Source organism: Ursus arctos, unplaced genomic scaffold (genome assembly GCF_023065955.2).
Source record: "Ursus arctos isolate Adak ecotype North America unplaced genomic scaffold, UrsArc2.0 scaffold_11, whole genome shotgun sequence".
NCBI lineage: Eukaryota > Metazoa > Chordata > Mammalia > Carnivora > Ursidae > Ursus > Ursus arctos.
The window spans coordinates 65,252,727-65,269,962 of record NW_026622775.1 but is presented as its reverse complement, the minus strand read 5'-3'; the positions used below and the strand labels follow the sequence as shown (position 1 = coordinate 65,269,962).

The window sequence follows — 17,236 nt, the reverse complement described above, 5'->3', positions numbered from 1 at the left end:
TTTTATTTTAATTATTTTAATTTCCACATATAAGAGAAATCATACAGTGTTTGTCTTTCTCTGCCAGACTTATTTCACTTAGCATAATGCCCTCAATGTTCATCTAAATTGTCACAAATGGCAAGATTTGTTCTTTTTTTAGGGCTAAATTATATTCCATTAAATTTATATGCCACATTTTCTTTATCCATTCATTCATCCATTGATGGGCACCTGGGTTGTTTCATATCTTGGCTATTATAAATAATGCTGCAGTGAACATGGGGGTGCAGATATCTTTTTGAGTTAGTATTTTCATTTTCTTTTTTTTTAAATATTTTATTTATTTATTCGACAGAGACAACGAGAGAGGGAACACAAGGGGTGTGGGAGAGGGGGAAGCAGGCTTCTCACTGAGCAGGGAGCCTGATGCAGGGCTCGATCCCAGAACGCCAGGATCATGCCCTGAGCCGAAGGCAGACGTCCAACGGCTGCGCCACCCAGGCGCCCCAGTATTTTCATTTTCTTTGGATAAATACCAAAGTGGAATTGCTGGATCATATGGTAGTTCTATTTTTAATTTTTTGAGGAACCTCCATACTGTTTTCCATAGTGGCTGCACCAATTTACATTCCACCAATAGTGTGCAAGCGTTCCCTTTCCTTTACATCCTTACCAACATTTGTTATTTCTTGTCTTTTTGATAATAGCCATTCTAATAAGTCTGAGGTGATATCTCGCTTTGCTTTTGATTTGCATTTCCCTGATAATGAGTCATGTTGAACATCTTTTCATGTGTTTTTTGGCCATCTGTATGTCTTCTTCGGAAAAAATGTCTTTTGGATCTTCCATACATTTTTAAATCAAGTTGTTTGCTTTTTTTGCTGTTGGGTTGTATGAGTTCTTTATATATTTTGAATATCAGCCCCTTATCAGATATATCATTTACAAATATCTTCTCCCATTCAGTAGGTTGTCTTTTTGTTTTGTTGATGGTCTCCGTTGCTGTACAGAAGCTTTTTATTTTGATGTAGTCCTAATAGTTTATTTTTGCTTTTGTTGCTTTGCTTTTGTTGTCAAATTCAAAAAATCATCACCAAAACCTATGTCAAGGAACTTACCACCTACGTTTTCTTCTAGGGTTTTTATGGTGTCAGGTGTTGTGTTGAAGTCTTTCATCCATTTTCAGTTGACTTTTGTGTATGGTGAGGATAATTGTCAAGTTTCATTGTTTTGCATGTGGCTGTCAGTCTTCCCAACACCATTTATTGAAGAGACTATCCTTTCCCCATTGTATATTCTTGGTTCCTTTGTTATAAATTAACTGACCATATATGTATGCGTGGGTTTATTTATGAGCTCTCTATCATTCTGCTATCGGGGTTTGGGGAGTTTTCAGTTTGAACTATTACAAGTAGTGCTGCTATGATAGTGTGTAAACATACCAGAATCCATTTTGCTGCTAATAAGTGTATTAGTTAGCTAGGGCTGGGTGGTTCAAACAATAGAAATTTATTTTCTCATAGCTCTGGAGCCTAGAAGCCCAAGATCAAGGTGTCGGCAGCGTTGGTTTTTTTCTGAGGTCTCTCTTCTTGTCTTGTAGGGGCCATCTTCTGTGTCTTCACGGTCTTTCCTCTGTGGGTGGGTGTATGTGTGTCCTAATCTCCTGTTCTTACAAGGACACCAGTCATATTAGATTAGGGCCCACTCATGACCTCATTTTACCTTAATCACTTCAAAGACCCTGCCTCCAGGAACAATCGCTTTGTGAGGTGTGAGGGCTTAAGACTTCAACACGAATTTGGGGGGAACACCATTCAGCCCATAAACAGGGGCATTTGTGTGGTTTGTAATTTGGGGCTCTTGGAAGTAGTGCTGCTGTAAGTGCATATGCAAACATCTTTTTGGTGGACATGTGTAGACATTTCCAGCGGGTGGGGGTCTAGGAGTGGAATTGCTGGCTCACAGAGAACGCGTATGGTCAGAGTTAGTAAACGCTGCCAAAAGCGTTTCCGAAGGATGGTACCAATTGATCGTCCCTCATCAATTCACTTTTACAGTGGGTGCCACTCGTGGAAGAAGACTGCAGAAAATATTCTGAGGACTCTGGAATCTGCCTCCCTGAGAATTTCTCTATGAGTGAGATCTTTGGCAAGGCGGCTGCAGCGAGAAAGATCAATCACCTCATGCTTCAGGCAGCTCTTGCTCTCAGAAAGAAGGGTAAGGATCCAGTACTGGCCGTGCTCTGAATCAACTGCACTAGAACCTGGGGAGGGTTAGGTCAAAGCACATCTAAATGTGTTCCAGGATCAAAGATCTTCTGGATCTTGATGGAAAGCTATTCTTAAAAACATAGCCCCGTAGTAAGTTTTATCAAATGACGAAAAATTGCACTATCAGAATCGCTTGAAAAAATGAACGAATTTTATTTAATAAAGCAATTTGTGCCAGAGACTGCCTTGTAAGCAAAATTCTGTCCCTCCAGTGACACTAGTAATGACCAGAATGACCCAACCTCTTGTCACAGTGATTGAAAATCAAGGCCTTTTAAGCAACTATGGTTGTCTCAACCTCTGAATGTCAAAGTGATTGAGCTATGAGCTGGCTGACATGAATTCGGATGGTGTCAAATGGTCTGGGACGTGAGACCATGTTCATCCGATAGGCATTTATGTGGTTTCAGAGCCCAGCTCTTCTTCACAGGTATATGCAAAATCATTCTACCCGCTTATCAGTAGACTTACCTGTTGGTGGCTGAGCCATCCCATGTCCGTGTTTCTCACTCATATTCCATGGAAAGGGTCTCACCACTGACTCATCAGTGCCTTCTATCCAGCATCTCCTGGCTCTTGTCCTTCTTGGTTAGGGAGAGAAAGCCAGGGGATAATGCTATCCCTGCTGACATTCCTCTAGTTTTGAAATGGGAATGCAGTCTCCGACAGCCAAGGCGGGAATTGTGAAAGATAGTCGAACAGAGTTTTCAGTCACGTGGACTTGGAAGGAGCACTGCAAGGGCAGTGCGTAGGCAGGATTCTGGGCCTGGCCCGGTTCTACCTTCACTGTGTGACTCTGGGAAGCTCATGATTTGTCTCCGCTTCTGTTTGCTCATCTGTAAAAGTGGATGGTAAGATTTGTCCTGCCTGCTCCACAGGTGGCAAGGATCACGTGAGCTGATGAAGGTCACAACCTCTTGCTGTGTAATTGCAAGGAATTAAGGGATGTAGTGTTTCTGTCAGTGCTTCTGAAAGCCCTTCACGCACCCAGGTCGCTACCACCTGTCTCTGTGTCAGGAGGTGCTTATGGGTAACGATGATTCTTGTCCCGTCTGTCAGTTTAGAGGCTGGGCGTCAAGAGGTTGTTGCAAAAGAGAACCCTGTGTGGCCCTTCTTTGGGGTTCTCTATGGGGGTACCGAACTCGGAGCAAAGTTCTGTATCTTGTCCAGTCACTGGTGACTTCTCACTCAGGATATACAACGTGCATCCTCACCAACAGCTGGCTGGATGACAGCACTCAGAGGAGCAGGCTGGCCCAGCTGCTGTGTCAGCTGAAGCCGCACTTTGACTTCCTGATAGAGTCGTGCAGGATCAGAATGGCCAAGCCTGATCCTCAGATCTACAAGTTCGTGCTGGACACCATGAAGGCCAGCCCCAGTGAGGTATGTAGACACTTCCTTTTAGTGAAAAAGAATATTCTAGAGATACTGCAAATAAGAGATATTGAGGAGGAGCAAGCAGGTGGGGGACAGTTGGGGCCTGGTAGTTTGATTCTAAGTCCAGTGGCAGGTCTCCATTCTCTCAGGCCAGGACTTCTAAAGGACTTTACCTGTCCCTTCAGTCCAGAACATTCTACAAGAGGTGGGCATGTGGCCCCTCTCTGTGGCTTTTATAGGTCAAAACAGGTATTGTCAAAGCTGCTAGACCAGCTGCCTCAGTTTGCCTATAAAGAAACGTAGACCCTGGGAGATTTTCCCAAGACCGCAAGGCTGGTAAGGGTCACCCTACCAAAAGGTGAGTGGAAGTGAGCTCCAATATTAGAGCTGTCTCCTTTAGGCACCCCTAAATTCTGTCTTCCTACTGTCTCTGTCTATTGTAAAACTCTGCTTTTCTTGTATTCCCCACCTCTAATTTTCCAAAAGGCAATTAAACCAAAATTAAATACCTTTCCCTAATGTTTCTGACCCTCTCTTGTTGGCCCCACCTCATTCACAAGCTGCTCAGATGAAACCCTGAACACCGTCGTGGGGAATCCTTACTGGGCTCAATCCCAGAACCCTTCCTCTCTCCTCTTAGACTTTGCTCCTGCGCTTCTCAACCTCTGAATTAAGACTCGTAACAGTGCTCTGAATTTTAGTATGCATATAAATAAACATCTTCTCATTTCTGAATTTTGGTTTGGACGAGCTGCTTACAAGCCTGGGATTGCGCTAATCCGTGATGATAATGCACTTCTGCTTTCTATAATTTAAAGGATGTTTTTATTTTAAAATTTAAATATTTGATCCATTCAGAATTTATTTTGGGGGAAGATGTAAAGGAAGCATCTACTGTTTTCCCCCAAACAGTTAAAATAATTATATAATCTTTTAAGTCCTATTTTTCCTCACCAGGTAGACAACACAAATGGTCATTTATGTTTGGGTTCATTCCTCGACTCTCTTCTATTTCATTGATATGTCTGTTTCTCTTCTAGCATCCCACTTTTTAAAAAAATTTACCTTTTGTAGCTTCATAATTTGTTTTAGTATCTGCCCTTATTACAGTTCTTCTCCAGATTTTTTTTTGTTCTGTTCATACATGTTGATTTCCTAGGTGAATTTTAATATCACCCTGATAAGTTTATACCCTTCCTTAATTTTCTTACAGATTCAGAATTCAGGCTGAAACCCACAAGTGTCTGTGGGAATCCATACATCTCTCTGTGTATTTATGGGTTTCCTGATGTAATTCAGTATTTTTAATTTCAAGAATAAACAAATATATGGAGAAAAAATAATTCTTCACATTGTCATCATAAAATAACCACTGTTCCCGTTTTGATGTGTGTCTTTCCGGTGCTGTCCCCCACAGATGAGTTTTGCTTTGGATTAGAGTGATGCTAATGTCCCTGCTGTTTGGATTCAGGTTGTGTTCTTGGATGACATCGGGGCTAATCTGAAGCCGGCCCGGGACCTGGGGATGGTCACCATCCTCGTCCGAGACACAGACACAGCCCTGGCAGAACTGGAGAAAGTAACTGGGGTGCAGGTAACTTTCTGGGTTGCGCCAGGTCAGGATTCCTGCCCCTCCTCTGTGTTTAGGGGTTCAGGAGACACAGCAAGTGAGAGGGGGACCGCTTCCAGGGAGTTCGCTGCTCCTGGCGGGGGTCGCAGGTGCACACCTCCTAGGTTGGAGGCCGTTCCCCGCTGTGCCATCAGCATGCTGTCCTTGAAGAGCTTCTTGTTTCTTTCTCTGTAGTCATGAGCAGAGAAACAGTGCTCCGAGAGCAAGAATCCATACTAGTCAGAGTCGGGGGAACCAAGACCCAAGGCAGGAGCGGGGCTTCCAAGCCACCAGACTTCACTGTATTTATTTATTTATTTATTTATTATTATTTTTCTAATTTTTAATTTTTTTTTTTTTAGACTTCACTTTTTAGAGCAAATATTGAGATTGTAGCTGCTAGGTCTGCCCCAGTGGGGGTAGGCGGCGCAGTCCTCACGTGGTCTGCGTGGTATTACCGCTGGCACTTGGGTGGAGTGGTTTAAACCATCCCTCACAGAGAGGATGGGACGCCCTTAATGATGCCCCAAGGGGGCGGCCTGGCAATTAGCCTGCGGTGCCAGAGCTGAGGCACCTTTTGTTTTTTTCTTTGTTTGTTTTTTGTTTGTTTGCTTGTTTTTTTAATTTTAGTATGTTACGTTTGTCACCATACAGTACATCATTAGTTTTTGATGTCGTGTTCCATGATTCATTGTTTACGTATCACACCCAGTGCTCCATACAATACGTCCCCTCCTTAATACCCTGCCCGGGCTAGCCCATCCACCCTGTCCTACTCCCATCTGAAACCCTCAGTTTGTTACCCAGAGGCACCTTTTGTTATTTTGAGTTTACCTAAGATCACGGGTTGCACTGAGCCCAGGAGTGCCGGTAACACCTGGCTTTTGCAGGAACGCTGGGCTTTGCTTGTGTCAGTGGGGGAGGGGGGGGGCGGGGAAGCATACAGGTGGCTGAGCTAGCTGGAGGGCACAGCAATTCCAACCTTCTCTCAAAGGGCACCGTGTTCATTTCCTGGAACTGCCATAAAATACACAGACTGGATGGTCGAGACAACAGTCTTGCCAAGAGGCCAGAAGTCTAAGATTAAAGTGTTGGCAAGGGTGGTTCCTTCCGAGACCTCTCCTTGGCTTGTAGGTGGCCATGTTCTCCCTGTGTCTTCACATGGTCTTCCCTTGTGTACGTCCAAATGCCCTCTTCATTTATAAGGACACGAGCCAGATTGGATTCTGACTCCAGTAGGCTCACTCCAAGGACCTCCTTTAACCTTAATGACCTCTTCAAAGACCTTATCTCCAAACACAGTCACATTCTGAGGCCATGGAGGTTAGGACTTCAACAGATGAATTTGGACGGGGCCCAGTTTAGCCCCCCATGATAGGGACAATTGACTTTTCATCTTTTTTTTTTTTTTTTTTTTTACGATTTTATTTATTTATTTTTTTTTGAGAGAGAGAGAGTGAGCACGAGTGGGGGGAGGAGCTGAGGGAGAGAGAGAAGCAGACTCCCCGCTGAGCAGGGAGCGCAATGCAGGGCTCAATCCCAGGACCCTGAGATCATGACCTGAGCTGAAGGCAGACGCTTAACCAACTGAGCCACCCAGGTGTCCCTGACTTTTCATCTTTAACGAATAAATAAAAATGTGAATCTAATGATGTCACAGCCATAAAGTGTCTTGTCCAAACTTGATCTGTCCTTCTGTAAGCCTGGAAGTCTCATGCAGCAGAGGAGAAGACACCCCAGACTTGGAATCCCAGCATCCACCTCCTTGTCCCACTTACTAGTTGTCCCCTCCTCACATACGAGTCACAGAAAACTGCCCCATGATGGGGAAAGTAAGCCATGCCTCACCTGTCTTCTCTGGAGTAGGGGGAAGATAAAAGGAAGAATGAAAATTATTCCTTTTTAAATGGAGAAGACTTACCTCTTCTCTCTCAGGAAGGCTGTGGGACTCAGTCCTGAGCAGGCTTTGTAAATTGTAAAAACAGAGGGAGAACGGTGAGAGCAGGAAACCCCCACCCCCTTACCCCTGGAATGAGTGGGACGTCCCCTAGAAAGTCAGGGATACCTCAGCAGAAGCGCCCCGAGGGACTGGCCCTTGGTTGGTGTCTGGGCTCCCTCAGACCAGACGAAGCTCATTGCCATCAAAGGGCACCCAGCTGCCCATCCCTCCTGCCACACCCTGAATCCTCTCCAGATGTCACGGAGGTGGGGGCTCGCCTTCTGATTCCCCCACTGAGGACGCCCAGGCAGACTCTTCTGTGTTTAAAAAAGGGAGGTAAATTTGATGGTTTACTTCCCCCACTTTTGAGGTTGGAGCCACTTCTTCCTTAGGTTGCATCTTTGGGACCAAAGATGAGAGATCTAGCAGTAGGAGTCGCTAATATGTCACTTCCTGTGAATAAGTTCACTTACATGTGTCAGCATCCTGTCCTTTGTCATTTCTGTCTCAAGAAACCTGACACGACGGGGCGCCTGGGTGGCACAGCGGTTAAGCGTCTGCCTTCGGCTCAGGGCGTGATCCCGGCGTTCTGGGATCGAGCCCCACATCAGGCTCCTCCGCTATGAGCCTGCTTCTTCCTCTCCCACTCCCCCTGCTTGTGCTCCCTCTCTCGCTGGCTGTCTCTATCTCTGTGGAATAAATAAATAAATAAATCTTTAAAAAAAAAAAAAAAAGAAACCTGACACGAATAAGGTAAAGAAGCCCCTTAAGGGCCCTTTGTTCAGGGATTTTCTTCTTTACCTAGATGTCTTATAAGATGTTATTGCCCTCCTGGGACTCCAGACGACACAACTGGGGCCTGTGGGCAGAAGGCTCGTATTGGCTGACCTCTGCCTCCTCCCACCCCAAATTCATTCATGTTAAAGCCCCAGGGTCTCAGACTATGACTGTATTTGGGGATAGGGCCTTTAAAAGAGGTGATGAAGATAGGAGGAGGACATTGTGGTGGGCCCTAATCCAGTAAGACGTGTCCTCATAAGAAGAGGAGATGAGGGACGCCTGGGTGGCTCAGTCGCTTAAGCGTCGGCCTTCGGCTCAGGTCATGATTTCAGGGTCCTGGGATCGAGTGCCCCATCGGGCTCCCTGCTCAGTGGGGAGCCCGCTTCTCCCTCTGCCTCTGCCTCTCTGTCTCTCCTGAATAAATAAAATCTTAAAAAAAGAAAAGGGTGGGAATTAAGACACAGACACACACACCGGAAGACCATGTAAGGACCCAGGGTGGAGGTGACCATCTACAAGCCAGAGAGAGAGGACTCAGGAGGAACCAAGCCTGAACCAACCAAGGTGTTGGACTCCTGGCTTCCAGAACTGAGAGACATAAATGTCTGTTGTTTTCATCACCCAGTCTGTGGCACATGGTTCTGGCAGCTGGCACAGACTAACACAAAGGCCCAGAGAGTTCGATTTTGGCCAGCGTGAAGGAGAGACCCTTCAGCGGAGCCATCCAGTGGTGGGATGGCTGCTCTGTGAGCTCTGCATTCCTGGTGGTGTCCAACGTGAGCCTGGGCGACCACTTGAGGAACTGCCATAGAGAATTATAGTCACTGAAGTACAAAATCTCAGTGTTTTAGAGCCAGTGGTGTTTATTTCTTGCTGATGTAAAGTTCACGTGGTGGTGGCCAGGGGCTCCGCTTCATGCAGCCATCCACAGATCTGGGTTGATGGAGGACCCACCATCTTCCCCCTGTGGTTTCCCGGGTCACACCAGGCTCTCAGCCAAAAGGGGGGTCAGTAGCGAAGGTCACGGGCTGCACTGAACTGAAGGGAGGGGGAGAGGAATACAACTGTGTGCCCTCAGGAGAGGGACGTGAACCGGGCAGTCACCGGGAGGACTCAGGAACCCATGACTGGAAATTGTCTCTGAGAACTTCTCACAGAAGGAGGCTGCCACCTTGGTCACTGTCCTCTTTTCCTTCCAGCTTCTCCGAGCCGCAGCGCCTCTGCCAATCCCGTGCAATCTGAGTGACGTGAGCCATGGGTATGTGCCGATAAAGGTATGTGAGCACTCCCTCCCAGTCAGCCGAGTCCTCCCTGACCAGCCCACCTACAATGGCCTGCAGAGACATTTGTTAAATATCAAGGGTAGCTGAACATCCACTGTTTATAGGGAAATAATATTTCTCCATATAATCATTCCTTAAAAATCAGAAGACATGGACCATGCCTTAGGATATGCAGAGCAGTGTAGGGATATGGTCAGACCAGGTCACATGGGGCCTTGAGTAACCTGGGGGTGCAAAGTGTGTGTGTGTGTGGCCTGTGTTCTGGAAAGAGCTTGTTTTCATCCAGCAGATACTTATCAAGCACTGCCTTGGTGTCAGATACGAGGCCAGATACAAGGGATACACTGAGGAACAAGACAGACCCATCCGCAAGGAATGCGTAGCAAGGATAAAGAGACGGAATTGGTCATTAAAACAGCCCGTGGTCAGGGCGGTGGCAAGGCCAAAGCCATGGGCAGAGGGGCCCCGATTCCCGAGCCAGCCAGGATTCAGAGCAGGGTGTTAGAACGTCTTCAGGGATTCACCTTGGAGTCTTTCTTCACTTGTCATTGGTCCCATTTAAATGGGAAGGAACCTAGAGCTACAGGTAAGCTCATAAGCAAAACGAGATGGGATAGTTGCTTTGGGCCAGATAGAACTAGTGTGAATCCTGGCTTCGGCACGACGTTTGCAAATTTAGGTACATTTTTTATCACTCTGAATCTCCGTGTACATAGCTTTAAAATGAGGTGATGCTAATACTCCCTTCAGTGTTCTTGTACAGATTACACATGACCCTTGAACATGGGTTCCAACAGCGTGGGTCCACTTATCTGAGGATTTTGTACAGTACGGTGCTGTAGATGCGTTTTCTCTTCCTTCTGATTATCTTAAGAACATTTTCTTTTCTCTAGCTCACTTGATAAGATTGCAGTGTATAATACATATAACGCAAAATAGGTGTTCATCGACTGCTATCGGCTTCAGTCAACAGGAAGCTAGTAGGAGTTAAGTTTTGGGGGAGACAAAATTTGTATGCGGTTTTCAACTATGCAGGTGGAGGTCAGTGCCCTTTATCCCCACATTGTTCAAGGGTCAGCTGTCATTGAGATACTGCATGTGGACCACGGGGCATTGTACCCGGCACTTCCATGCTCCATAAACTGCAGCTGATGAAGAGGAGAGCTGGTGGCCTGAGCAAGGCAGGGCTGCAGACCCAGGAGAAGCCCCTACTGCCTGGACAGCCCCTCGAGGATTTATTGAGTATTTGTTGTTTGCGGGGCATAGAGAGAAATACCGAGACAAATGCGGTGTCTTCTGAGACCTCAGGGATTTTACAGTCTATGAGATACACATCCCCAGGATGGGGTCCTTATCTGGTCATGGTGCCCCAGCCAGCGGGGGATGGGCTCCATGAGGTTGGAAGCTGCACCGGACAGTGTTCACGGCCATGGTGAGGAGGGCGTGAAAGAATAAGTGGGAGCTGGATAGTAAGAAACGGCTGAAGCTACTGTCAGCGTCAGCCCAGCCCCTCCTGTAACCCTGGGTGCTCCTGAAGGGGCGAACACTTCATGAGGTCCCTTCAGACCTCGTCTCCGGTATTGACGAGGAGCGAGGGGCTCTCGGCCAATGGCCTGGGGTGTGGGCTGTAACCTTGTGTCTTCAATCCCATGGACAGGGTTATTCTCGTGATCCTCTTGAGGCTTGCCAGTCCAGTCAGTTTCAATACATTTCTCATTTGACCCTGAAGGAGGGTGATCAGCATCGCTTTGTCACCCCCTCTGTCTTCACCCCAAATTAAAGGGCTGGGGCAGCGACCTCTGGGGAGTCCCAGCCGAGCCCCACTCTGCGGGGTACTATTCCATCCATCTCCACTGAATACTAATGCCACCCAAGCTGGGTTAGGTCTTTCTCGTTTTCTGTCTTTATGGCAGTTTTATTAACGTAACATTTAAAGGGTGGGAGAGGAGAGTACATGCACTTGCCGAGCTGCTCAATGCTGAGCAGCAAAAGGGAGCCTCGTAGTTAGGATCCATCTAGAGCAGGGCAGCTTGGGAGCATTTCAGTGGACGTCAGTACTACAGCGCTTTTCAATACAAGGAATAGAATTTCACATTAGATCCCTTCCTTTGCCAAGTACTAATTAGAAGACTGGAACATATTCTGATAAGAAGAGTGTAGACTATGAAAGAGTTTGTGAAATGTCAACCTAATGTTTTCTTGAGCAGAATAACTCGTTGGGAATCATGAATGAAACTCCCGGTTTGGAACACGAGCTTGGGTTGAGTTGCAGCTACATAGAATAGTTCCAAGTGAATTTTCATACGTAAAGCTAATTTTTCCTATTAATTTCCATTAGTAAGTTGGAGATGCATACTTTTGGGGAAAATAGAGCACTCTGGGTATTGCTTTAGTTTGTGTGCTTAGACCACGTGGTAATAATTGGAGTAGGTTAAGTACTAAAACAAACCATCCCAAGCTTCCAGTGGCTCAACGTCAAGTTTATTCCTTGCTTGCCAGACAGTGTGGGGTAGGACTGGGCTCTCTCCATGCAGTCATCAAGCAGCCCGTCTCCTTTCTCCTGGCTCTACCTTGCCCAAGACTTTCAGGGGCAGATAGGAAAAGAGGGAGAACCACGTGTGGGAGGTTTATACGGGCCCAGGATATAGGACACATTTCTTCATTTTCATAGGCCATTGGCCAGAACTCAGACTCATGGCCACATCCATTGCAAGGAAGTGGGGGGAGGTCTGGAAAATGTTGTCATGTGCCAGGAAGAGGAGAACACAGACATCGAGCTCTAGCAGTCTCTGACACACAGCCCAGAGAGCACTCAAAGTGTAGCAAAGCTTGGAAAAGATTTCGCATTCAAGGGAGAAACAGTTTTTAACAAAATAATCCTAATGCTAAGTGAAATAAGTCAAGCAGAGAAAGACAACTATCATATGATTTCTCTCATCTATGGAACATAAGAACTAGGATGATCAGTAGGGGAAGAAAGGGATAAAGAAAGGGGGGTAATCAGAAGGGGGAATGAAGCATGAGAGACTATGGACTCTGAGAAACAAACTGAGGGCCTCAGAGGGGAGGGGGTGGGGGAATGGGATAGACTGGTGATGGGTAGTAAGGAGGGCACGTATTGCATGGTGCACTGGGTGTTATACGCAACTAATGAATCATTGAGCCTTACATCGGAAACCGGGGATGTACTGTATAGTGACTAACATAATATAATAAAAAATCATTAAAAAAAAATAATCCTGGTATTCTGCATGTTAACCTGAATATTATGCTGTGCCCCAAATCAGCCCTAGTTTAAAATATGGAAGACCTGTCACACAGTACCAGAAACTCTGACACTCTGAGGGCCTTTTAGGGAGGAAGGCGAAATTGTTTTACTTTTGTTTTTTTCCCAACATTATAACCTTCTTTTCAGGCTTCCTGTGCTCCTATAAAAGCTGCCAGTTTTACTGCCGTTTGGCCAGTTGTGTCTTCTTGGACATCTCCTGGCATCTGGGTCTTGGGCTGAGAAATGATGAGGCCCGGCAGTACCCGGAGATGGCCCAGCGCGGTCTGCGGAAGACGAGCTGGTTCTGTCCGGCCTGGCGCTGTGGTCACTTCCTGCTCGCCTCTGTCTTACAGCCTGGGGTGCGTCTGCATTTTGTGGAGCTTGGCTCCGGACCTGCTGTGTGTCTCTGTCACGGATTTCCCGAGAGCTGGTTCTCTTGGCGGTACCAGGTAAAGGAAACTGGGGGAAGGTCTGCCCCAGCCAGGGTGAAGGGAGAGGAAAGTCTAGATGGTGTGGCCCAGTGTAGAATGCTATTAAGAAGCAGAAACCTTGGGGCGCCTGGGTGGCTCAGTCCGTTAAGTGTCTGCCTTCAGCTCAGGTCATAATCCCAGGGTCCTGGGATCGAGGCCTGCATGGGGCTCCTTACTCAGTGGTGAGGCTGCTTCCCCCTCTCCCTCTGCCCTTCCCCCCTGCTCGTGCTTACTCTTGTGCTCTCTCTCTCTCAAATAAATAAATAAAATCTTAAAAAAAAAAAAAAAGCTGAAACCTCACAGTGGAGCATCGTGTCCAACAAGGACCATGATACCTTAGAAATGTTGGAGCCAGAGATGGGTCCAGACCTCCGAGCTGTGCCAGCCCACATGCCATCTTTACAGATTAGAAAAAGGCAGATTCTTCAGGATACTTTATGCCACCTGCTGGGAAGTCTTTGTAATGAATATAGAAATCTGCAAGGTCTTTGCTAGGAAAAGTGCTCTCTCAGATGTAGTATTAGATGCAGTACACAAACCCTACCACTGTCCGTGGCAGCCCTATCCAGCCCTATCATTCCAGCCTCATGGCAAGGATCCCAGATAGTGCCACATGGCATTTTGAGTTGAGCCATTTACAAGAGCGTGGATAGAAGGAAGCAAAGAAGGAGTGTCTACAAAAGACTTGATGAGACCGCACTTGAGTGTACCTCAACTGTTTGTTTTCCAGATCCCTGCTCTGGCTCAGGCAGGATTCCGGGTACTAGCTCTGGACATGAAAGGCTATGGAGAGTCATCTGCTCCTCCTGGTAGGTTAGCTGTCTCACAGCTGTCCTGTGTTGGTTATGCCTTTGACTGTCTGAGCTCTCCAACTGCTCTGTCTCCCCCGGTCCCAGGTCGGAGCAGACAGCCCTTCAGGGGGGTCTGACTTTGCCCTTCCCCTCTCCTGCAGTAACCCTTGTCTATACACTTTGGTCTCAAATGTCTCTGCTCCCCGTACTCTGAATGAATGCAAGAAACCCAATGCCTTGTGCCCTGAGGAAGTCTCGTGGTGAATGTAGGGTAAAGGATGTACCATCCAGCTACAGAACGTTTTCCATCTTGCAGAACTCTGTACCATTATGCACTAATTCCCCATTCCCCCTTCCCTAGCCCCTTGGCAACTACCCTTCTGCTGTCTATCTATGAATTTGACTATTCCAGGCATCTCTAAGTGGATCGTACAATATTTATCCTTTTGTGACTGGCTGGTTTCACTTAGCATAATGTCTTCAAGATTCCTCCATGTTGTAGCATATATCACAATTTCCTTCCTTTTAAGGCTGAATAATATTTCATTGTACGTATAGACCACGTTTTGTTTATCCATCCATCCATTGATGGACACTTGGGTTTCCTCCACCTTCTGGCTAATGTGAATAATGCTGCTATGAACATGGGTGTACAAATATCTGCTTGAGTTCCTCCTTTCAGTTCTTTGGGGTGTATACCCAGAAGGGGAGTTGCTGGATCATATGGTAATTGGTAGGCCAGAATCTTAACCCAGTGTCTATGGATCCCAGATGGCATCTGTCATAGGCATTGGGGGCCTATGAACCCGAGTCCATGTGTGGGTTTATGAGCACTTTTCTGGGGTGAGGGAGTCTACCGCTTTTATCAGTTTCAGAGGGGTTCTCAGTCCCAAACTGTTAAGCTCCCCAGGTGGAGATAAGAATGTGATGCAGTCAGACATGCAACAGAATCCCTGGCCCTCCTAGTGTCAGCCATGCTGCTGGCAATGGTGGTTCAGTGAGCCAAACCACTTGCTCCCATGCCTTCTCTGAGCTGCTTCCCCCATGTTCACAGCAAGCCTGTCGAGTATGAAGCCAGTTGACGTGAACTAGCACTCAGGTGACCACCAACCAGGCCATTCAGCCTGTCATGACCGGGGAGTGCGACCATGATTGTTCCCTGATTGTCATGGTACCTACTTAGCGGCTGCTTACTACCTCTTACATAATGCAGAGACACTTTAGAAAACAAAAGGAAAGCTTCTAGTCAGACATCCAGGAAAAATACTTAAGGGTTTGTTTTTTCCAATTTAATTATTAAAATGTCTATTTTCATTCATCTAGACTATGATCTTCCCTGAATCCCCTAGGGATAACTTAGTAATTAATTTATCATTCATATTAGAACACCATTAAAAGTGAAAGAAACACTATTAGTAATAACACACATAAACAGAAGTGTTCTGGACGAACTGGGACTTATACATACCTTAATTATAACTATTTTTTAAGAAAACAATAATTTACGGGGTCCCTGGGTGGCTCAGTTGGTTGAGTGACTGACTCTTGGTTTCGGCTCAGGTCATGATCTCAGGGTCGTGAGACCAAGCCCCGTGTCGGTTTCCATGCTCAGCGCGGAGTCTGCTTGAGATTCTCATTCTCCCTCCCCTTGTGCCTCTCCCCCCCCCACCCTGTGCTCACATTCTCTCTCTCTCTCCCTCTCCAAAGCAAATAAATAAAATCTTTTAAAAAAAGGAAACAATTATTTACACGTTAACTATTGCTGAGGATTATGTATAACATGAGTTCTAAAGCCAAGCATGATGATTTGGAATGCATACATACCCACTGCAGATCATTTGTGTGTAAATTTCATATCATTTGGCAATAGATTTTAAGTAACAAATTGTTTTCCCTTAAAATTGTGAAGCTGTTGTTCCACTGTTTTCTATCTTCCCTTGTTGCTATTCAAAAATCCCATGCCATTCAGATCCATGAAGCTTTCTATGTGCCCGGGGTTTTTTTTCCCTCTTACCCTTAATACCTTTAGGATCTTTTTCTTTATCTTCTTGTGTTCTGAAACTTTATGATATGGTGCCATGATATGGGTCTCTTTTCATCCACTTCTCTGGGTACATTTCTTCCAGTTCTTGGAAGTTTTCTTCAATTATTTCTTTGATAATTTTTTTCTTCTGCTTTCTCTTTTCTTTTTTGCCTCATGGAATTGGTGTTATTGTTAAAATGTTCATACTACCCAAAATGATCTACAGATTCAGTGCGATCCCTATCAAAATCCCATGGGCATTTTTTCCAGAAATAGAGAAAACAATTCTACAATTCATGTGGATCGACGAAAGACCCCAAATAGTCAAATCAATCTTTAGAAAGAACAAAGCTAGAAGGGCTCACACTGCCTGATTTCAAAATATATTACAAAGCTACAGTAATCAAAACAATGTGGTATTGTATAAAGACAGACATAGAGCCAATAGAATAGAATAGAATAGAATAGAATAGAGAGCCCAGAAATAAATCCACACGTGTACGGTCAGCTGATCTTTGACACAGGTGCCTAGCACGTGCAGAGGACAGTCTCTTCAATAAATGATGCTGGGAAAATTAGATATCCACATGCAAAAGGATAAAATTGGACCCTTACCTTACACCATACCCAAAAATCAACTCAAAATGGATTAAAGACTTAAACGTAAGACCTGACACTAAAACTCTTAGAAGAAAACAAAGGTGAAAATCTTAACGACATTGATTTTGGCGATGATTTCATGGACATGATACCAAAAGCACAGGCAACAAAAACAAGTAGACTACGTCAATCTAAAGATTTAATAAGATATCTATTTTTGAGCAAAGGGGCCCTTTTAGTTTGTTGGTAATTTTCAATCATGTGAATTAACTGTATTTCTTTTTAATTACAGAAATAGAAGAATATTCCATGGAAGTATTATGCCAGGTAAGAAAGATCTTTGGGTAACATTTGTAACATCTTTTCCATCCTGGTGTTTTTATTGATATAAGACAGAAGTGTGGGTATTCATTCAAAATCCTAGGAAAGCATTTCACAGCATTTGGGTATAAAAATCTTACTGAAAGTTAAGATGGTATTTCAAAATGATAGCCAACATGTACTGTCTATCAATGACTGTTCTAAGCCATTTGATGGAAGAGGAAACTGAGTCATGAGGAGTAAAGTAATTACCTGAGAGCAACAGCTAGTAGAGCCAGGCCTGAACCCTGCAGTAGCTCCCATGTCCCTCCTCGTGGCCACTCCACCATCTTGCCTTTCCATCCTGAGAATTTTAAAAATCGCCTTACTTTGGTAAAGATGTTGTTGGCCAGACCTGGGAGTCAGTATGTGGTGTGGCGGCTGTAATGGCACTCCTATTCTGGGTGAATCATGAGCACCATGGGGCAGGGGCCCTCATCTCAGAGCTTGCCAAGGCTGAGGTGAGAAGACTGTGTGCAAGCCT

At 45.6% G+C, this 17,236-nt stretch overlaps 1 protein-coding gene across 3 annotated transcripts in view; it reads left to right on the top strand.

Moving 5' to 3' along the window:
• The window catches only part of EPHX2 (epoxide hydrolase 2), a 71,240-nt gene that overhangs the window by 20,014 nt on the left and 33,990 nt on the right, over positions 1–17,236 (top strand). For all 3 annotated transcript variants that reach the window (XM_026518947.4, XM_044391178.3, XM_057310192.1), the window contains exons 3-9: positions 2,040–2,199; positions 3,445–3,635; positions 5,101–5,223; positions 9,157–9,231; positions 12,862–12,957; positions 13,709–13,787; positions 16,685–16,719. In XM_026518947.4, the coding sequence (XP_026374732.2) occupies positions 2,040–2,199; positions 3,445–3,635; positions 5,101–5,223; positions 9,157–9,231; positions 12,862–12,957; positions 13,709–13,787; positions 16,685–16,719 (759 nt within the window). The remainder of the gene's footprint in view (positions 1–2,039; positions 2,200–3,444; positions 3,636–5,100; positions 5,224–9,156; positions 9,232–12,861; positions 12,958–13,708; positions 13,788–16,684; positions 16,720–17,236) is intronic.